Source organism: Penaeus japonicus, unplaced genomic scaffold, assembly GCF_977035675.1.
Source record: "Penaeus japonicus unplaced genomic scaffold, GWHDUDI00000001_assembly GWHDUDI00000024, whole genome shotgun sequence".
Classification (NCBI taxonomy): Eukaryota; Metazoa; Arthropoda; class Malacostraca; order Decapoda; family Penaeidae; genus Penaeus; species Penaeus japonicus.
In genome coordinates, this window is record NW_028234426.1 from 28256248 (window position 1) to 28278747 (window position 22500).

The window sequence follows — 22500 nt, forward strand, 5'->3', positions numbered from 1 at the left end:
AACTTTGTTCAGGTAAGTTTTCTCATTGTTTTCATTTACTTTCTGCCTTGACAAACAAGGTGATGTGCAGATTTTATGTTTTGGGAGTAAGTAGTGATGTTATTTCTTGATTTGTACAAGGAGCATAGGTACAGGTAAAAGAATAGCAAAATTCCTAGGGCTCACATATTATAAGACTTTTTAGCTGGCATTTTGGAATCATTGATTATGATTCTGTTTCATATTATGAGGATAGATTATCAGGTCTAGTACTTTAAGTTTTCATAGCTATAGTGGGTTGTTTTTCATCCTTAAGCACAGGGGAGTTCTGGGAAATAGATCAATTGTTTAGGCACTATGTGGTATGCACGAATAATATTTTATTTGCATGATAACCCTCGAAATTTAATTCTTTAATGATGCATCCTCTCATGTATTGTTGCACATGCAAATAATCAAAACACAATTTTGTGATGAATTAGCCACAGTTTGACTAGTGCCCTTACAAATTTCATATTAGTTTAATCAATAAACAGGAAACCTTGATTATACGACCTCTTACAGGGTCGGAATGGCAGTGGGAAGAGTGCTATTCTGACAGCTGTTGTAGTTGGTTTAGGAGGGAATGTGCGAGCAACAAACCGTGGAAGCAGCATGAAAGGTAAGTGTGTAATTATTTAGTCTCTCCTTTTTTTCTCTTCTGTTCTTTGTTTTATTGAATAATGGTTCTAGCATGACATTGGCAACCAGTTTATGCAAGTTTCCTTTGCCATCTTGTACTTTCACCAATCTCTATGTTTGATCTTCCACTCCATTCTGTAATTATTTTAAGAAATGTAATCCATTGTCTTCCTTTTCCTCTCTTTTCTAATGTCTTGTGTGAGAGAGACAGACTTGCAGATTTAGTTTTTCTATTCTTTCTTTTCTCAAGCAGTGTCAAGAGAAGTTTATTTCAAATTTCCTTATTTTTGCTGTCAGCCTTTTTTTTAAACCCAGCTGTAATCAAAACATTGCCATTCATTACTTGTCCAGCCTATTCACAATATGCTATATATGAACCACATCTCTTCTTCTTTGCTCTGTATTACAGTCCATATCTAATTTCATATTTAACCCATTCATGACGGGTGATGTGACATCATGTCATGGGAATATTTTGCTCCTGCCGGATGACATCCTATCACATCATGATCTCTCCCTCAAAACATATGTCTTATATCGTTACATAGGTATATAATGATAGAAGTTCCATTTGCATAGACACATTTTTATACACGCGAAAATAATGTAAACAAATACAATGACCACCTGTTGAAGTGGGTGGGTGAAAAGCGTTCACAGAGGCGCAGCGTAACATCAGGCGGGAGATATCTTGCGCTTAATCATTGCACGGGCTTGTTATCTAGCCGTCCAGAGTGGCATTACACAGATATTAGCCCTGGCATAAATGAGTTCACACAGGCTACATATAATATTGAAACACCTTCAGTAATGTTGGCTTAGCTCACTCATGAATATATATCTTTGCTCATTGTGATTCATCATTTTCATCTCCTTGTTACACCTACCGTCTTTTGTACTCAAACTTACCAAATAACAAAACTTATTCATTTGTTTATGTTTGTGAGTTGCACCCAGATGTTATAAGTTGGAATATCTTTTTCTTGTTTTATTACCATGTATTCAGTTCTAGTTTTGTTTATTTATAAATGCTTTTTTTGATTCTTTGAAACTATCTTCTCCGTAATTACTTGGAGTTGCTAACAAAACCATATCATTTGCATGCCTAATGTTTTTTACATAATTTCCCTCCCTCTCCCTTTCTCTCCCTCCCTTTCCTTCCCTCTCCCTCCCTCTCCCTCCCTCAACCCCTCACCCTCCTCTCCCTCCCTTTTGCATTACTCCCCATCCCTCCCCTCCAGCAATCATTTATACATATGTTCTTTTTTAGAACTTGTGAAGTATGGAAAACATACAGCCACCATTGATATCTACATCAAGAATGGTGGCAGAGATGCCTTTAAACATGAAGTTTATGGTGACTGTATTATTGTGGAACGAAAGATTATGTCATCTGGAGGCGGCAGTTACAAGATTAAAGCCAAGGATGGTAAGGATCTATTCATTAGTAGTAATTTGTGTTTGTTTGTTTGTTTGTTTCTTTATTTCTTGTAGTAGTAGTAGTAGTAATAGTAGTAGTTAGATTGGTATGGTGGGAAGTAAACTGTTCATTATTTTTGTATACTAGTCAGACTGGATAATGGAATAGTGGGGATAGTCTTTCTGTTCAATAGATATTATGTATTGTTATGTATAGAAAGCTAGATGGATGTGAATATTTTGATCAGGTGATATCTATATGCTCTTATCCAACAGGGACATTGGTGTCAACGAAAAAAGACGAGATCATACGGATCTTGGACCATTTCAACTTGCAAGTAGAAAATCCTGTAACTGTGCTGAATCAAGATATGTCCCGTTCATTTCTCAATTCCACGGTGAGATTTTACAAATACCTGTTTTGCTTATTTTCATAGTGCCGTTATTGTTGATGACATTCCAAAAAGTTTCACGATAGCCTTTTTTCGTGTGTTTTGATGATCAGGTGATCATTCTGTATTTAACGCGATTTTATTTTATTGTTTTCCAGGATCCTCAAGATTTATACAGATTTTTTTTGGAAGCCACCCAGCTTCAGCAGATGAGAGATAACTACACTCAATTACAAGAAGCCTTAAGATCTTGTTCTGCAACTATTGACGGCAGGAAAGAGGTTAGGGGTTGATAATTTTGGTAATTTTATAATGTGACATGCAAGAAGATACCAGACTGAAGTCATCAATACTAATTTGAAGGGAGGGGCTCTCTCCTGGTCTAGATATATCTTGAGTTTTTGGTTGCATTTGCACAATTTATTATGATGTCTATTTTAAGCCTAATGCTAGGTGAGTTAGATAATAAGGTAAAGTGTGACATATAAACGCATGTATTTAGAGGTAAGAGAGAAATATGTCAGCCTTTTTTTTCCCTCCTTATGCCAACACAAAATTAATATAGAATAGGAAAGAGTTTTGCACTTTTTTTTATTGCAATATTTTTAGAGTATTTAACTGTGTTCATGGCGTAATAATTTTTACCTTGATTTTCATTTACTCTCTTTTGGTATGATTCATTGCAATGGTCAATTTTTTCTTCTCAGGACCTTCCTGTATTGAAGAAAGAAGTAGAAGAACACCGCGCTCGTTATGAATTTAGCAAGAGTCTTGCTGATAAATGGAACAAGCTTAGGGAATTGAGGCGTGAATTGATATGGACTATTGTAAGGCTGTGATGTGTATTTTATTATGCAGAATATTTTAGTTACTGATTATAGAAATTGAAGCCTGAAAGCTGATGTATGGTAATCACTAAATACTCTTTTTTGATCTTATATGTATAAAGGTACATGAAGCAGAAAAAGAAGAAAAAGCTGTAGTCCAGAAAGTAGAGGCCTATGAAGTATTCTGTAGTAAGTTGCAAGAGAAGATTACAACCTATCAAACCAACTTTGAGGAAGAGCAGCAACAGCACAAGTAAGGAATCACTGTGCTTGAATATGGTTATGTTTCCTTTATTTACTTTTTTTTCTCCCCTTTGAGAATTTCTTTTTTTTTTTCCTGCTTCTTTGTCTTCAGACCCTTTTTTTGTGATATTGTGCCTTTTTTATTTGATATATTTGAAGCCATTAGTGAGGATACTTTCCCATTGGAAAGAGAAAAAAATTCTGATCTTCCTCCCTACCCAGAGCGCTTCAGGAAGATCTGGCCAACCGCACACACCAGCTCTCCAACCAAGCCAGAGAAGCAAAGGCAGCCAATGAGCTGATGGGAAAGGCAAAGGCAAAGCTCAAGGACCAGCAGATGCATGCTGCCACGGCCGAGAAGAAGGTCAAGAGTATCCAGAAGGAGATCTCCGAGCTGAAGGAAGCGATAGAGAAGGACCACAGCGCGTAAGTTCAAGCATAGGAAAAGAGCGCGATACTGAAGTGAGAGTTGTAGGGTGTAGGGTAGTGACTATTGCTTATCTATTGATATTGTTGTGAGAAAGCAAGGTGGAAAAGACTAATCTACATTTCAGTTTTTAATTAATTTATTTATTTTTCTTATCATCATTAGTATTCATGTGTATTTGTAGTTTTTGTATATGCATTTTTCTTTTTTTCCGATTTTCCTTAGAGACACAGATAGACAGGCAAAGAATGAGGGAAAAAATAACATACAGCTCTTGATAGAGCTCATCATCTGGGTATTTTGGTATTAAACTAAAATGGTTTTCTAGGAAAGTGGTTTGTAGCATTCTGAGAAGCCATCTAGATGTTATTGTTGACACTCATCACTTCTCAAGATTCCTACCAACCAATATTAAGACTTCACAAAATCATGCAACACTTTGGCTGGTTGATGGCATAATTTACATCATTTGAGAAATACATTGAAACTGTCTGATGAAGGCATTTGCACTTAATTATTCCATTCCTATTATGCAATTACCATTATATGACAGAAGTTAATTAGATGATATTTACTTTACCAAATTCACAGAAGGACTTACATTATATATTTCTATGGATTTTTTTTGCATTAAATAAGAATAAATAATAAAGAGTGTGTATTGTTATAGTGGTAATAATGTAATGTGCCTGAGGTTCCAAACTTGCCTCTCAACCAAAGTCAAGGATGAATTGTTTACAGGAGTTTGTAGCATTTTCACCAGGTATTTTTATATTCAATTAAAAATATTTATTACAAACTGAATTAGTAAATGAAAGGAGAATCAGGACTTACTCCCTCCAATTGAGAGAGTCAGATCACTTTCTTCACATTCATACTTTTGTTAAAATTACAAGCTATGTATTCCTTCTGATATGATAACCTATCATACCAAATGCTGATTTGTATCACTTTGCCAATTTATCATATGTAGACTCATATTTCATACTACAAGTCTTGAAAATAATAAAAATATTCACATCTTAAGAAGCCCATCTCAGGCTGTACATCTTAAGATGTGGCCTGTCTGGGAAGGGTTAAGGTATTTTCTTCTCATTTTTGAGAAACTGTTTGTTGCACCAGAGCACAAAATGACTGGGCAGCTCAGCGTGCAGCATGGTTGAAGAAGAGAGAGGATTTGGAAATGGAAGTGCAGGAAATACAACAAGGTATGAAGACAGAGGAAACCCATCACGGCAACATCATTAATACAATGGAACGCAAGAAGGCTGAGCAGAAAGAGTTCTTCTTGGAGGAGAAAGCCATCAGAGCCAAATGTTGTAAGTATTATTGTGTTCTAGATTCGGGATATGATAACTCTCATCTTGTGAAAATGTATATGTGTAAGAACTAAGATTAGTCATGAAATTGATGATGATGCTGTGGCAAAGGTAAAGAAATGGTTTGCATCAGCTTTATGTGATGATTGATTTATTTTCAGCTGGGTTAGAAAAGGAACTGACACAACTCCGTAGCCAGCAAAGCAATGTTTTTACGGTGTATGGACAGTGGGTGCCAGAGGTGTTGAAGCAAATTGATATTGAACACAAGAAGGGAATGTTCTCAGCCAAACCTATTGGACCACTTGGTAGGTCAATTTGATTCTTTTCATTATTATTCTTTGTAAGATTCATTGTTATTTCAGTCTCTTGGTTAGCTTGCTGTTACATGCACTTTTAGGACCGCCTTGGGCATATAGCCCGGGCAAAGCGACGTCTTCGCCAATCTGTCTGAACTGAACTGAACTGAACTGTTTTTCTACAGGTGCCTTTATCAAGCTACGTGATCAAAAATGGGGTCATGTGGCAGAAGCAATTATAGCAAACAGAATCAATAGCTTTTGTGTTAACAATCAGAAGGATTGTCATGTTTTGAAGCAGATTCTGAATAGAGTCAACTTTGGTGGATCCCAGAAACCTATCATTACTGTCTCGAGATTTAGAGAAAGGGTAGGTGAATTTTTAATATTACGTTTACATATCTTTTGATAATGTTGTTCACATACCCATACATGCATGCCTGAGTATGTTTGGGGAGAGAGAGAGTAACAGGTTGATATATTTATTGACATGCAGGAATGTCATTTTTATAGTTGTTCTTGTTATCTTCACACAGGTCCATGATGTATCACAGTTTGAGGTACAGTCAGACAGGTACCCTTCTCTATGGTCGATCTTGGATGTAAGTGATACAGTTGTAGCAAACACACTGATAGATCAGATGCAAGTGGAGTCCACCTTACTTATTCCAACAGCACAGGAGGCTGGACGACTTTTAAAAGACCAGAGAACGTGAGTTTTTTTCTTCTTCAATTTCTCCCTGAATAGACAGAAGGAATAGAGGCTAGTGGCCAAGTAAAGAAAAAGTCATTGTGTTAAAACGTTTTATTAATCCATGATTTATTTTACCATAAAGACTTTAGATTACAACATTTGAAAGGGCTTCAGCTTGCATGTAAATTTTACTGATACCTAAGTAACCGTAGTTACTGGAAAGATGCCTTTAGGAAGTTTGTTTATTTAGATTCTAGTTTTTTTCTCAAAAAAGGATATCAAATGATATTAAAGTCAACTTTGTCCATTACTAATGATTTGTCTTTATTTTCAGTGTGCCAAAAAATTGTAAAGTTGCCTACACTCTGAACAGAGATATATACTACCCTGATCCAAACTATAAGATATATTCAGGAAGAGGGGAACAACCTGCTCGTTACTTGCAGGTCTCAGTTGAACAAAAAATCAGGTAATATTCTTCCTTTATTTTTATAGAATAGAAAGTAATTTGTTTGTATTTTGATGATAGTTATATATAGGAAGTGAGCACTATATATGTTCCTTGCTCATTATTGGTTTTCAGTGATATTATTTTTGCATGAGATGTGACATAACTCGCATTGTATTAATGTCTTGAAGTGTGATATCATACTTGCAGGGACCTTCAAGCTGAAATTGAAAGTACACGGGAAAAATTGAAAAATCATCTAATCATGGCAAAAGAGTGTAAAGTTGAAGCAGAGAAGCTTGAGAATGAAATCCGCTTGTCAAATAGAAAATTGCAGAAGGAGAAGGTAGTTTTTATTCTTTTAGAGATAAATAGAGCATTGATATGTGAACAGTATTGAATAATATCTTGTGGTGCCATTATGTGCTACACTTTGTATCCCTTAACCCGTTCCCGACGGGGCCAATCCGGCTTAAATAGACCAAAATTCCGGGACTCTTGAACGCATAAGCCTAACGCGTCGGGATTCTCGGCCGCACTGGCCGCGAGCCGGGCTGGACAAAGTAACGCGTCCCCGTCATGTAGCCCAAAAACCACTAGACGTGTTATCTTGTCATCCGTCGTTAACGGGTTAAGAGAAAGTCTTCTTCATCTGAACATTCTTACATATGAAGTATGCATACAAAGAAAGAATAAGTAAGAGATATACCATATTGATAATCAAGTCCTTTGCCTTTTCCTTGTTAGGCCAGGATATTAGAGCTTCGAGGGCAGATGACAGTACTCCAGAACCAAGAGGAACCAGCCCCTCCTGATGTCTCTCAATTGGAGGAAGACATCAGGCAACAGGAGACTCTATTAGAAAGTGCTCAAACCCGTGTAAGTCACCTTACACACTCAAATAGATGTAGAATGAATATAAAAGAAGTGTATGATATTTTCATAGTTTTCTATTATATGATATGTATATGCAGTTATATCGGAAAGCATTTTTATTTTTTATTTTTTATTTTTTTATTTTTTTTTTATTTTTTTTTTTTTAAGCTAGGAAAAATTATATATACCTTTCTGAAACGAGAATCATGTTTTTTTTTTCTTTACAGGCTGAAGAATACAGATCTTTAGTAGTCGAATATAAAGAGAAATATCAAGAAGCATCTTCTAAATATGAAATATTAAGACAAGAGCAAAATGAATTACTTCAAGAAGCAGAGGACATTAAGGTGAAATTATATTTTATGAAAATTCATAATCTATCAGCAAATCTTTGTTAACCCATTGCGAACAGAGCGCCTAATGACCTAACTGGTTGTCAGGGTGGGCGGTCTATGACACTAGCAGCACCGGCTAAAAATTAGAGGCATGGAGAAAGTATTTTCTCTGCCTTCTGGGCAGTGCTGACTAGCCCAAACAATATTTTTCCATAAATCCATCATAAAATGTGGGTTTTGGCTGACTTTGGAACCCTGTAGCTCTGATGCTAGTGCTGTTACAGCCATAATACTTCATGACTGTGTGCATGCTTCACCTGTTAGCAGATCCTGATGTCATGTCATGTACGCATTGACACCCATGTTTTGGTCCTAATCAGTGCCAACATGTATGTTGTGACATCTGTATGCGATGGGTTAATCCAATAACAGTGGGGTGGTTTTGGCTCCGCCCAGTCTTAATGCTGAGGTATTTCAAGTAGGCAGACCTAATGCCCTGACCGCAGCCACCCGGTGTGCTGGCCATACAAAATGCCATGACGTGATGCCACATCCCCAGCTGCAAGTGCTGCCACTACCTGACATGATATCACATGTGCCATTAATGGGTTAAGAATGGATATATAATTGTGACTTTATATGCTCCTCTTTTTTATACTAGTGCACTTCTAGAGCAAAATCTTAAATGATAAATGTTTTGTTCTGAAAGTTGTAATGGTTTTGAAAACACTGCTTTGTCCAGGGTTTCAAAAAATAATTATTGGTATATATATTTTTTTTTTACAGAAAAAGGTAAATCAGTGTGAACAAAGGACAAACAAGTTACTTCAAACTTTAGAAGGTTATAAGAAGAAAAAGAAGGATACTGAAACTAAAAAGAAGGAACTGGAAGCAGAACTGAAAGTAGCAAAAGAGGCGTGTGAAAAGGAAAAGGAGAGAGCCACTAATTTCCAGCCTCGCTTTGAAACTACCCGGTACAGTATCCGTGTTGAGACTCCATATAAATTGTTCTTATGATGAATATCCATCTTGTTTTCCGTTTCACCATTTGAATTCATCCTTTTAAAGACTCTAAATTCTTTTTGAGGTTTATACTCAATCCTTTGTACATATTAATGTTTTTCTTAGTTTTCTTCTACAAACAAACATTAGATGTTGTGAAACCATGAATATTCAAAAGTTAATGGTACACTTCATAGTTATTCCTCTTATTATTTGGTGTTCCCTGCGCTGTAGTCAAATTATAGAATGATTTTTATTATTCTAATACTCATAAATGTAAATATTATTGATATATTAATATTGGACTACTTTTCTAGGAGTGCTAAAGATGTAAGTAGTCAGTACAAAGCTCTTGAAGCAAGATTAAACAAAGAGGAAGCAGAAAGAGGTGATCCAGTAGACATTGCTCATAAGTACAAGGAAGTCCAGCAGAGATACTCAAACATTGTCAAAATCATAGAGGGACATTCCAATCTTTTAGAGGTTTGTATGTGTGTGTCTTTGGAAATTTTGAGAAAAAAAAGTTTTATTATATATATATGTGTGTGTGTCTGTGTCTGTGTAAATATAAATATATAAATATATGAGTTTTACAATGTTTATATTGACATTGTGCATGAGTTGCATGAGTTAATCAATGCTTCTGTATCCTAACAGGTTATACAACAGAGTCTCGATAAAAGACATCAAGAATTTGGATGCTTCCGGCGATTTACATCTATAATGATAAAATCACACTTCCGAAATATGCTGATTTCTCGTAATCTTCATGTAAGTAATTCAATTAGATGATTTGATTGTTTTCATATCGTCAGGGGCAGAAAAAGGGACCATCTGTAAGAACAGTGGCAGTAACTTTTTGCAGAGGGTAGGGAGCCAGCTGATTAATGGATGCAGATTTGGGGAAGGGGGGAGGGGGGATATTGTAAGCATTTGTAGTTAAGAAATCTCACTTGGGAGTTCTCAATTGCATTGTTGTTGCTGAGATATACTTGGACATGGTTTCTATAAAATGATATAAGAATTTTATTTCAGGGAACGTTACACTTCGACTTTGAAAAGGGAATCCTGACTATGAGTGTGGTCAAGTTAGGAAGTGAAAATGATGCCACCACAATTGCTCAGTCAAAGTAAGTGTATTCTTTCTGCTTGAGACTTCTAGCTTCAATTCTTAACCCAATCCCGATGGGCCCGGCGATAAGTGGGAACCCCTTACGCCGGGCCTATGCAATATTGCATCGGGGACGTCACACTGGTGTGTCACCCCATCATTGGGCATCTAGCCGTGTCACACGGGTGTGACGCACCATCATCAAAGGGTTAATTATTATTATTATTGTTTTCCAGTATGTGAATATTTTGTGCCAATTTTGTGCACAGTATGGCTTTGAAGGATAATTATAAAATTTGTGATTATTGCGTTTCCTTTTCTTAGGAAAAACAACACAAACAGAAAGAAAGGTGCACACCAGACGCAAGCCATGTCAGGAAGTGAAAATGATGCTCAGTCAAAGTAAGTATGTTCTTTCTGCTTGATAATTCTAAGTTCAATCCCCTTTTTTTTTTTATTATTATTATTATTATTTTTCCCCTAGTATGTGAATACTTTGTGCCTATATTGTGCACAGTATGGCTTGTAAGGGATGAGTATAAAATTGCATTTCCTTTTCCTCAGGCAAAACAACACAAACAGAAATGCACAGCAGACGCTAGCCATGATGTCAGGAGGAGAGCGTTCCTTCTGCACTGTTTCGTTCATCTTAGCGCTTTGGGAAGTCATGGAATCTCCAATCAGAATTCTTGATGAATTCGACGTTTTCATGGTAAGCTTATAAAAATCATATAAAACATACTGAATTCATGCAGATTTTAAAATAATTTTCAACAAAGTGGAATTTTATGAAAACGAAATGTAAAAACCTAGAACTTTTCTTCTTATTACTTTCTTTCTTATAAAAAATGGGTGTGACATAACCCCTGATCTCTGCAGGATGTTGTTGCCATAAATTACAAACTATTTATTCCTTCAGTTATGATGAACTATTTTACCAAATGTTAGTTAGGATCATTTTACTAATATATCATAGTCATAGATTCTTGCAAGAGTTATAGGGACTGTTTTTGATATTGTGTGTTAGTGGTATGTGCTGTTTAGGAGCACTTTTTAGGGGTAACTGATGAAGGTTAACCTATATTCCAGCAACACCAATAAAAATATCTATAAATCTTAGGTGTAAGAAATAACTCAGTTTTCATAACGTTTGAGAAAATGGGGGGGGGGGGACAGAAACGTCAATAAAAGTCCAACTTAACTGTGAGAGGTTTTGTAAATATTTGTTTAATTTTTCTCAATATTTATTTATTATTATTATTTTTTGCATATAAATATTTGCCCCACCCCCCCAAAAAAAAAGTAGGTTTTGCCTTTATACAATTTATGTGAATATATATACAATTTTATTACTTTTTCATTGGGACAACCATATTCCAAATTGCTAAGGCTTTAATTAGTTAATTAGTAATTTTTCGCTCTGTAACTCATACCTAAAGAGCATAAAACTTTCTATAAATTTTGAATTTCCTGACTCATATCTAATTCTAATTTTATTGTTGCATGAAAATATGAGTTTGCATTTAGTAAAAAAAACACAAAGAAATAACTTTAGAGATCTCAATCAAGTATCCTCAGCATTGGAGGTGTTTTTGGTCAAGGGAGATTACATTTAGTTTACAAGTTATGTCTTTTCCTATGTATTTATATAACCAACAAGCCCCTCTAGAGGATGTTAAGGATGTATCCCTTAACCCTTTGATGACAGTGCGTCACACCTGTGTGACACGGCTAAATGCCCGATGTCGGGGCGACACACCAGTGTGAGTTCCCGATGCAATATTGCATAGGCCTGGTGTAGGGGGTTTCCACTTATCGCCGGGCCCGTTGGGATTGGGTTAAGTGGGCATAGACAAGTATAGTTTAGAAGTCCTGTAGTATTGAAGTTTGTCATTAAAATTAATTTTCTTGTCATACGGAATGTATAAATGCAGTATGTGCAAGAGTGATTTCTACTTGGAAAAAGTTTGCAAAAAATTTATCCATTCCTTCCCATATCACTACATTGAAGGGATAATATGTTTATTTTCTATTTTTTGTTCGTTTTTCTGACGCATTGCCAATTCCCATACCCATTCCATCTGTGAGTCAGGGAGGAGGTGGGCCCTAGTCCTGAGTCGAATACTGATTCAGTATATTATGATATTACTTTGAAGACTAACAATGACACTTTTTACAGGATATTGTAGCAAGAAAGCAAAGCATGGACATGATGATTGATGCTGCAAATGCAAAAACTCAGTATATATACCTTACACCATTAGAACTCAATAAAGCTGAACATCCAAATGTTAATATATACAGGTGAGTTACAAATATAAAGACTGATTTTAATGAAAGATCATGAGATTATATACTTCAATACAGTTACCAAATAAACTGTAAGATGTCTGATATGGTACAAGCACGTTTGGCGGAGGCTCGTAAATTGATATGTTTGTATATTTTCCAAATAGGCAAGACATTTTTCAATAATTTATCACATTTCAGGATGCCTGACCCAGAAAGGAGAGAGGACGATTAGAAACAACAAATGAATCACATCTGCGCACTTATGAAAGATTTTCTACATAGAAATTCACCAGTGATATTCATCGTTAAAAGGAAGAATAGTGTGTTGGTTATTAGTTGTTAAACAAATGATAGCATATAAAAAGGTTGTCACAATTAGAGAAAATAAAAAGAAATAGGGAACTATAAATGGAAATGTTCAGGGATAGGTTAATACTTGTGTTAAGATAACTAAGTAAGCTGATGTATGTTGTGATTAAGAAGTGTCAGTTGAAATGGACTCACCTCACACTTCTTTTTGTCAGTGGAATTTACTCCGATCTTACATTCATTCATGATGCAGTTTCTCATGTTTATAATTTGACTGTTATTGGTGAAAGGAAAGGAAAGCCAAGGATGTTGCTGGAAAGCTAGGGTATTTATATATTTATTTAGAATTTTGTCTTGTCTTTTACTTTTCTTTTTTTTCTTCTTCGAAATAATAATGTACATATATTTAGATATCCATAGATTTATTGTTGTAATTTTATTTAGAGATGCTTGTGTCTCTCTGGAAACTGATGACCATTGTTCTTTTTTCTATATAATTTAACAAGTGGCAAAAAGCTGGAAAGTGATTGGAGGAAAATATCTTAAGAACAAGTTAACCTATGCAACCCTTCCTCCTATTTATTTGTGTCAACTCTGTATGCTCAAGAAATATGAATTATTTTATACTTAAAAAAATGTTGAAAATAGGATTAGACATACATCACAGTTGTACTATTTTTTCTAACTGAATAATATTAGAAAAAAAAGTTTTTCTTTCTTACCCTCTTTAAGAATAAGAAATAAACTCAAAATTACATTTTTATGATGAAATTGCAGTAAAAGTTAGCAGTAATACTGTACTTCAGTATTTTAGCTGAGTCTTCTGTAAACTGAATTTTTCTTTCTTCAAATAATGAAGATACTAACTGTCAGAAGGTTTATGCTGAATGAGTTGTAAACAAAACAACAATGTGAAAAGAAAAGGGAAACATAAGATTTGCTACATTGCAGGGATTACTAATACAGAGATACTGAGTGAACTTATATAAGCAATAGTTGCAAGGTGGTGGTGATTAGGCAATTGACAACTGGGAATAGATCATGGCTCCTCAATTTGGTGATTAGTGTTAATGTTGTTATGGCTTGTATTAACACTGCTTTTATCATCTTTGTCTTCTGTCAAAGCTTTGTTTGGCATGAGGCTCGGGACCACTCAGTGAACAGTGGCAATCCTTTGGTGGTGTCAGTGGGCAAATAGACTGTCAGCAGACTTGTTCTGAGTCATTTCTACATATTATATTGCACACCTAGCAGCTAATTTTTTCCCCAGAAGCAATTACTATTTTTTTTTTTTTCGTTTTATATAGTTGAACATTCATTTTTATGACTGAATTAATTAAGTTATGAGAGTAAAACTTACAAGATTACAATCTTTTGAAGATGCAGAATGAATCTTTTTGACAAGGTGTCCAACTCAAATTCTAGACTAGTTATGGAGACAGAGCAAACCAATGACAAAAGTGTAGTTTAAGCCTATGCCCAATCCCGCATTGAGTACAGCATTCACCAGCCATATTTTATATTCCCTTTTACCTTGTAATGGTTACAAACCAATACTCTGTTGTAAGGAATTCCAATAGAGATATTATTGAATCCTGCATCAAAGGATTTTTTTTTTCTACATGAGACTCCATATCTTAATGGGATTTAATAATTAAAAAAGGATTCCATTATCCATACAACTAAAACCCTTGAAGTGTTAAGGAGAGTAACAGGAACAAGGGAAAGGATAATGATCAATAAAGTTCTTAAGAAACTTTTATTCTACTAAAACATAATTTATTGGTGTACAAGTAGTGATTACTGAATGACTGCAATGATGCATTTGCACCAAGTGTTCCATAACTGCTTGCCTTATTGACCTAAATAACAATTATTGTTATAAATCTATACTGAAATGTGGATTACACATTTGCCCACATCTACTATCTACTGATACAAAAATACCACAGACGCCTTTTAACAGGCAAATCTTTATTTAGTATGATATATGTCAAATACTTTTACTACTGGTCTGTCAATAACTATAAATAATATGATAGCAATTTGTATCAGCAAATAGTTATATCATCCAACTCTTGGGATTGGCAATGATTAGCTCAATTAGCACAGCCAAAGGACATCCATGCAGTACAACCTCACTGCACAGTTTCCTTAACCAATCATCATATGTGAAAGGTTCAGCATTCAGGAATGTTTTTTTTTTCTGCTTTCACATTTGTGAATGAATATTTAACCATTTGATATGAATATAGAGAAGTTTAAACTAACACGAGTATGCATAAATCATAAAAAATTCAACTTACATAAAAAGATTTTAATTGTGAATAACACTAGTCTAGCTAAAAAATGAAACTTGCCTTGACACCATCCAAGGAGATGGTGTGTGTTTGAGAACTCTGGGCAGCACTAGCTTCTTCATGTGTCAACCCCAAAATAAACTTGCTTGTCAAAACGGAAGTGCCCTCATATAAGATTTCTATACATCATAACTGTGCAAAATCTTGGCATGGGATAAATCTTGGGATATGTACATAGGGCATTACATATCATTTTGATTCACTCTGTTTACTGGTGGCACTACTCTCCCCACTCTTGCTCTCTTTGCTTCCACCTTCACTCACTGCTACGTTTTTTTCTGGGAGTACTTTCTTCACCTCTCCTGCTGATCCTGTGGTCACCTTCCCCTGGGCTACTTTCTTGACCTCTTCTTTTACTAGCTTTCCACCTTCCTTTACTGGCTCTTTTTGCTGACTTACAACCACTTCCTCTTGATCACCTTCCTCCTCTTGACTTTCTAATTCTTCCTCTTCCTCTTGTTCCTCTATTCCTTCCTCTTCCTCTTGTTCCTCTATTCCTTCCTCTTCCTCTTGTCCCTCTATTTCCTCCCCTTCCTCTTGTCCCTCCATTTCCTCCACTTCCTCTTGTCCCTCTAGACCTTCCTCTTCTTGGCCCTCTAATTCATCTTCCTCTTGGCCCTCTTCTAGTTCCTCCACTTCCTGCCCCTCTATTTCTTCCTGCTCAACTCCTTCCTCCTCCATTTCCTCTTCCTCTTCCTCATCTTCTTCATAGCCTTCCCCGGCCTCATTTGCATTTCCACCTTGTCCATTTGCCTGTTCTAACTTCATTGCTTTGATTTCAGACATTTCCTCCTCCAGATCTTCCACAGGCTGGCCAAGTATCATGCTTGGTTCTTCTGCAGCATTTTCCATTTCTTTCACCAGTTGCCTTAGCTTAAAATTAGATGATATAGCAAATTTATTGTACTCCGGAATGGACATAGCGTAAACATACATGATTCTATCTTTGGTCTGCACTCTCTCCCTAGGGCACTTGGCTTTTAACTTGGTCTGGAAGGATGTCCTGGCATGTTCACTCTTCCTTCTGCTGAAACATGAGGATGTACTATCAATCAGAATGGGTACATCACCATAAACAGCTGCCTTTGAAAGCTCCTCGTGGATCTTCTCATCGCTCTCGTGGATGAGTGTGGTATACCGGAAACCATATTTTTCAATAGATCTTGACCAGATTTTCTTGGCGATGAAGCATTCTAAGTACTTGGGTTCAATTTCTCTGACACCCTCCTCGGCATCGTGATCTAACTCGTCACACCATTCTCGTATTTCACAAGTGTCTTGATGCTTATTGAACCACTCTGTCATTTCTGTGGGGGTCATGGATACTATTTTTTTGGCGTTGATCTTGCATACATGACAATACATATTGGCAACATCATAGTCCAATACAAGGCCTGTGGTCAGTTCAATAACTGCCCCAGCTACAAGGCAGAAATCACTACCCCATTGGTGATACGTGGTTGTAAAGGCAACTGTAAGATCAATTAAGCCATCTGTTTCTAGATGGCTCTTAAAAACTTCTCTGACAATGCCAACAGAAAATAGCAAGCTGTCTTCTGTATCTGTGACGACATCATTTATGACCTGTCTAGCATAAACAATAAAAGTGGCCTCATTAAGGCATCTGGCATTAAAATACTTGCAGTAGTGACGTAGTCCACTGTATCCAAGACCATTGTCTAAAAATGCAGCGACATGTGCATAATTAATGTTTTCTGTCTTCTGAAGAATTGCATCTTTCTTTTCTCTCTTTCTTTTCCTTTCACGAATCAGGTTGGGAGTGTTTGTTGATTTGCTGTCCTCACAGACTGTGCAAGATACAGTAAACTCTGATATCATGCCTTTTGTTGTTGGCCTGACCCCTATTCTCACTGCCTCTCCACACTCTCGACATGCTACCAAGGCACTCAAGGCTGAAACTTGGCTGGTAGTCATGTGAAGGCCTTCCGACATCCCATCATCCACCACCAATACTGATGACACATTCTTCTCTTTCTTCACTGTCACAGGACTGTCATCCCTTTCGACTCGGGCTCGTTTAGGTGCTCGTCCCCTTGGAGCAGGTACATCGGGATCCGGATTTCTCCGAGGTCTCCCAACCCTCCTTCCAGGATCTGCAAAATTAAGTTAAAAGTTAATTCCAACTCTTGCATAAAAAAATAATATTCACCAAAAAATCAGAGTACTCAAACCTTAGCTCCTGACTAGGAGAGGAGATGCAAATAATTCACCAAATAATTAAATATATAAACCTTGATGCTTAGCCCTTTACAATAAGGGGCAATACATTAAACTGAATAATAATAATTTAAAAGAAAATTTAGAATAAAACCTAAAACAACATGGTGTGAGGGGTGAGGGTATGTACCCACCACCCATCAACTCATCACTAGTTACAACCATAGCCATACAGAAATATTGGGAGTTTTTTTGGGGGAGAGATTTTACTTTAGATGATTTTCCATAAATTTTACATAACGGCATATGAAAATGGAAATTAAGAAAATATATGACCTTAATTCAATTCATTGAAGTCATGGGAATATTTCACTGCCACTGGATGACGTCCTATCATATCATGATCCTTAGTACGAATGTTTTACATTGTTACGTATGTATATACTCTATAGGAGTTTTATTTGTATATACACATTTTTCTTCTTATGAAAATAATATAAACAAAAACGAAAACATCCTATTATCACCCTGTCAAATTGGGCAGGTGAAAAGTGCTCTCAGAGGTGCACCACAACATTGCGACAGGAAAGATCTCAAACTTGTTATCTAGCCTGCAGAAGCAGCATTAGGCAAATACAAGCAAATAATCTTTGAAGAAAAATCTAGGGGGGTAACTAGGAGGGCCCAATCTAAGAGCTACGAAATATGCCAAGATATAAATATAACGCTGTTTGGTGGAAAAAAAAAAGTAGTGATTTATCTAAATAGTATCTGAAAAAATATCAGGCATTTTGCCAAAGTTATTTTCACAAATAAAATAATATTAACATTTCTCAGAGCTAACTTACATTGGGTCAACTAAACCACCCACCAAAAATCTAGAGGGACTCAGCAAGTCATTTTTGGGTGTTCAAGAAGGTAGTCTCCTTGAACCCATTCTGTTGGTTTGGTGGAACGAGGCAGACTCAAACCTCTCCTCACAACCAATTTTTCCACTCCTGTTCATTTTTGCATGAATTAAAAGTACTGATTTTTTTTTTTTTTTTTACTTTGTGTTCTGTCATTTGAGACTTATAATGTGTACTGATATAACTATGAAACTGTTTAGTCTCCAACAAAGGAGGAAAAAATGCTATATAATCAGTGTAACATCCCTGTCATAAGCTTGTGAAAGAACGAATACCAAGTTCCATATTTTCTTTATTGTAACAAAGAAAAAATTATTTATAACTACATACACTCCTCCTCCTCCCTCCTAACACCACTTGGCAAAACAGCCAAACTGGCAGTGTCATCTTGCATATGGTCAAAATCGCTTGCGACTTTAATGTGTTGCCCTAGTCCGCAATTGGCTAGCCCTTCCGAAATGAGCCATATCGTCAATGTTCAGCCTGGGCTGGATATCTTAAAATGTTTTTTCTATTATTTTCTAGGCCTATGGTATGAAATCTGAGTCTAGATATAATATGTATGAGAAGCGATATTAATTGGCATTTGATCTAATGGGTCATCATAACCGAAGGAATATATAGCATTTAACTTCAATTCAAGGAAAAATGCAATTGTACGGTGATCTGACCCAAAAAATATGTTGCGGAAAGGTTAAGAACAGATACTGAAAATTCAAAGGTTCTGAAGAAAATGACTACACCTACAAAATTCACCTAAACAACAAACAAATAAACAAACAACAACAGTAGACTGACAAACTACTCAGAAGATAGAAAGAATCTAATGCATTTGTAATTTCTGTGTGGTTTGTTTCAATATAACTCAAGGGAAGAAGAAACAGCTCTAGCTAACTTACCCACAACAAAAAGAGGAGGAAGTTTGCAAGGAGGTAGGAAAGTCACTCACATGCAACATGCAACTAAACTTCCTGTTGCGTCTCAGAATGCAACGAAATACACGTCCCTGTCGATAATCTGATACAGTGGTATAATTCAGTACCAATTGGAGTTCCAGAAATAACAACATGACAAGGAAATTGAAAATGTAGTTTGGAGACCTTTATCTGATTTAAGAATTTTTACATTTATCTGACATTACTCAAACAGTTTCTTTTAGTGAGGGTCTTGTTGGAGAGTGCAAAAAATAATAATATTCAAGATTTATGTACTAGATATACTAGATCACACACCAAATTTTTTTTTTATCAAAACCATTCCTGATTCCAAAGTTAAATGAACATGAAAAATCCTAGCAAACTGAAGGTCATTACATAAATATCAGTCAAACTGACAGAGAAATGGGTCGATTATTCTTTCTGCTACATTAAATTCTTTATTTTCTATAAAAAAAAAAGTACCTGTTAGAAGTCTCACATGGCAAAACAAAAAAATGAGATTTTCATATATCAATTACATAAGCCTTTCAAAAATGGGTTAAGTACTGATTTTTATCTCAAATTACAAGAATTTACTTAGTAAATTTTTCTTCAACCCTTAGGTATGTTTAGAATAGGGCATATGAGAGAACATTAGATTTTTTTTTAAGTTAACTCTTATAAGGACTTGTAAGTTGCACATATTTCGCAGAAATATTTCAGTGTGCCTCAAAAAGCAAGGTTTTTCCCTTTAACCCACTGGTCGCGGTATTAAAAAAATGTTTGTGCAGTAAGATGCCTGTTTTACATGTCTGGCACGGTGTCTATGACCAATTCTGCCTTTGAAGCAAATCATGCCATCTGCTGCTAATGGGTTAATAAACAAAACATGTCCAAGATGTGATTATTTTGAACTTCCAATCAGACCCCCTAAAACTGATGTTTAAAACTATTGAACTTATGATTAGTAAAATAGGTATTACATGATAAACTGCCAGTGTCATACTATGAAAATGTGTCAGCAAGCAGTTTCTTATGTAATGCCGTTGCGCCTTGTGGTCTGTCAGTGAAATGCGAGTAGCTTTCAATGCGTTCCTAATATCATCTAATAGGTGCCACAAAATGTGTGCACTATACATAAATACATGCATTTACAAATATATATAGTTTACACACACACACACACACACACACAACATATGAAATAGAATTTGAAGGTAAGCCTCCAATCATTTATAAAGTCTCTACACTTTCCACTCATCTATCAGATATATTTTGTCAAGATCGAGACTGTAAACCTCTCTGGAGATTAAGTATCAAATAAGGAACAAAGTCAAAATAACTTGCAAAAATAAATTCCGTAGTCTGTTGGCCTTTGCTATGACACACAACGGATTATCCTCTATCTTGCCAGAATATACATGGTGGTTTGCTGTCCTTTACTGAAGAACCAAAGGCATGGAGGTCATAATGATCATCTGACAAGGTGCGTACTTCATGTTGGACTTATTGTAGACCTACCATTACAGATTACAGTATGTTCTATGTGGATTTGAATACAGCATAGTCAATCATCAAAAAATCTTATTTCTAGAGCTACAGTGTTCGTTGTCTGACTATCTATTTTTAAGTGTAAAAGTTATTAATAATTTACTAAATCATTTCATTCCAAGACCAATCTTGACACTAGGAACTTTAATCTACTTCCATAGGAAAAACAAAAACTAAAACAAAAAAATTGATACAACCTAACAGAATGCAAAACCTACTTCACAACAAAATCACATATAACACATCCTGGACCACGATCAACAACACCCACATAAATAGGCAAGTCCAAATGTGTGTTTACGGCCATAATCATAACAAGTCAAGCAGGCCAGGTAAACGGAAGCAAAAGAAAAAAAAGTAAAAAAAGAAGAAGGCCCACGAAGTGTCAACAGAAATGTCACTTATGAGATACTTCACATAACAGAAATCCAATCACGAAAATATTACCAGTGCTGCGAGATTTTAAAATAGGTTTGGCTCTGCAGAAGCTAATATTTCAAATAATCCAGATTAGAGATAGGCCTATATATCGCTTGGGGAAAGTCGGGCTTGTTATCATGCCGTTACATGCACCGTTATAACCTACTAAATCGCTTATAATTACACCAATTTTACAACCTACAACTTCTCCACATCAACCCTTTCCCACATTTGGCATAATCATTCGAAGAAGCATCTCTCTCCCTCAATAATATCTTGACATTCGACCCAAACCGTCAAGTTTTCACCCGACGCCATTGCTTCTTCCTTAAATCCTCCTTTATTTCCCTTAAAAACGGGGAAATAGGAGCCCAACCTTCTCTCCAACACACACATCAGTTTCGACCAGTCATCTCGCTTACTTTTCCCAGCCTTCTGCTTTTTAGGCCTTCCCTTCCGCCTCATTTTGGTGAAGTTTCCCGACGTAATTCCAACAGAGAAAACCTGGCGCTATCGAGGCGTCCACACAAACAACATTCGGGAGCCAGGCGGAGTTATAGCTCGCAATTCCTGGCCGCTGATTGGTCCAGGCGTGCTCAAGGCGCGACGCTGATTGGTCCGATATCCTGCTGCCGTATCTGCACGACGGCCAATCAAAATGCTGATTTAATTAAGGCGCCAAGATTTAAGATACAAGTTTCACTTGTAAAAATTATATGTTTTTGAGTCTAATTAGAATACGTGGTCATACACGGGGATTACATAAAATATTCAAGAACCTAAAGGCAGCATGAATCTCCAATATAGTATTTCCAAATAAAAATAGAACGATAATCATACGTCTGGCTGCGGTGCAAGTCCCCCATTCCCTCCCTCATGTTTGCGGGAAAAAAATCTTTCTATATAATGGGGATACTGATGTATATTAAAGAACTTTCCCAATCCTGTGTTTTCCTTTGCAGCATGTCACTCGAAGAATGCAAACGGCGTGTAAAGAGAGGAAAGACTCTAAGAATGATAGACAACGGCTTTATAAGCCTACATATGCCATTAGTATGTGGCACTACTTTCCCTCAAGGCTCCCAAACCCCCCTCGCATATCGACCCTGCAGTTTTATTTTCTACCTAGTTCCGCATTTAAGTGCAACATACGTCTTGCGGACTAAGTTTTTCACTTATTGTTTTACTGTGGATTTGGCCACCACATGAAATCTTGCATAGTTTAACGACTAGATGTAAATTGACAAATGGTCTTCCTTCTACACAAGTCTCCCCGTACGCCGGCATCCTCTCTCTCTCTTTCTCTCAGATAAAGTTTTATGGTCCCCCCTTCAACAACGGCGATATAGGGCAACTTCGAGTCCTTTAGTTACCCTTCTAATTTCTTAATGCCGCGGTAACTGCACTAGTTGATTCTTTCGGCAGCATATTTTTTTATTGGGAGTTGTAATCAGTATACTCTAGATAATTCAGTGCTGTCCGTTATGTTTGAGAGTTGCCAGTCCTTGCTATA

At 36.3% G+C, this 22500-nt stretch overlaps 2 protein-coding genes across 5 annotated transcripts in view; one reads left to right on the top strand and one right to left on the bottom strand.

Moving 5' to 3' along the window:
- SMC6 (Structural maintenance of chromosomes 6) overlaps positions 1-13426 on the top strand; it is a 22028-nt gene extending 8602 nt beyond the window's left edge. For 2 of the 4 annotated variants that reach the window (XM_086550931.1, XM_086550930.1), the window contains exons 3-26: positions 1-12; positions 544-640; positions 1931-2089; positions 2356-2477; positions 2630-2752; positions 3179-3298; positions 3421-3551; positions 3764-3967; positions 5091-5287; positions 5449-5595; positions 5772-5956; positions 6123-6298; positions 6615-6749; positions 6939-7074; positions 7476-7607; positions 7832-7951; positions 8726-8913; positions 9259-9424; positions 9599-9712; positions 9977-10071; positions 10377-10454; positions 10617-10764; positions 12232-12356; positions 12543-13361. The exon at positions 1-12 is cut by the window's left edge and continues 90 nt beyond it. In XM_086550931.1, the coding sequence (XP_086407057.1) occupies positions 1-12; positions 544-640; positions 1931-2089; positions 2356-2477; positions 2630-2752; positions 3179-3298; positions 3421-3551; positions 3764-3967; positions 5091-5287; positions 5449-5595; positions 5772-5956; positions 6123-6298; positions 6615-6749; positions 6939-7074; positions 7476-7607; positions 7832-7951; positions 8726-8913; positions 9259-9424; positions 9599-9712; positions 9977-10071; positions 10377-10454; positions 10617-10764; positions 12232-12356; positions 12543-12576 (3144 nt within the window). In that variant the 3' untranslated portion in view covers positions 12577-13361. Of the gene's footprint in view, positions 13-543; positions 641-1930; positions 2090-2355; positions 2478-2629; positions 2753-3178; positions 3299-3420; positions 3552-3763; positions 3968-5090; positions 5288-5448; positions 5596-5771; positions 5957-6122; positions 6299-6614; positions 6750-6938; positions 7075-7475; positions 7608-7831; positions 7952-8725; positions 8914-9258; positions 9425-9598; positions 9713-9976; positions 10072-10376; positions 10455-10616; positions 10765-12231; positions 12357-12542 lie in introns of all 4 variants that reach the window. The other 2 variants (XM_086550929.1, XM_086550932.1) reach the window with 2 other exon arrangements.
- A 972-nt stretch (positions 13427-14398) lies between these two features.
- Positions 14399-21553, bottom strand: LOC122248900 (uncharacterized). The gene is made up of 2 exons (XM_043009272.2): positions 21410-21553; positions 14399-17127 (listed from the first exon to the last, which is right to left on the bottom strand). Exons 1-2 carry the CDS (start codon positions 21450-21452, stop codon positions 15203-15205), a joined length of 1968 nt encoding a protein of 655 aa, XP_042865206.2. The 5' UTR covers positions 21453-21553; the 3' UTR covers positions 14399-15202.
- Positions 21554-22500: the final 947 nt, after the last annotated feature.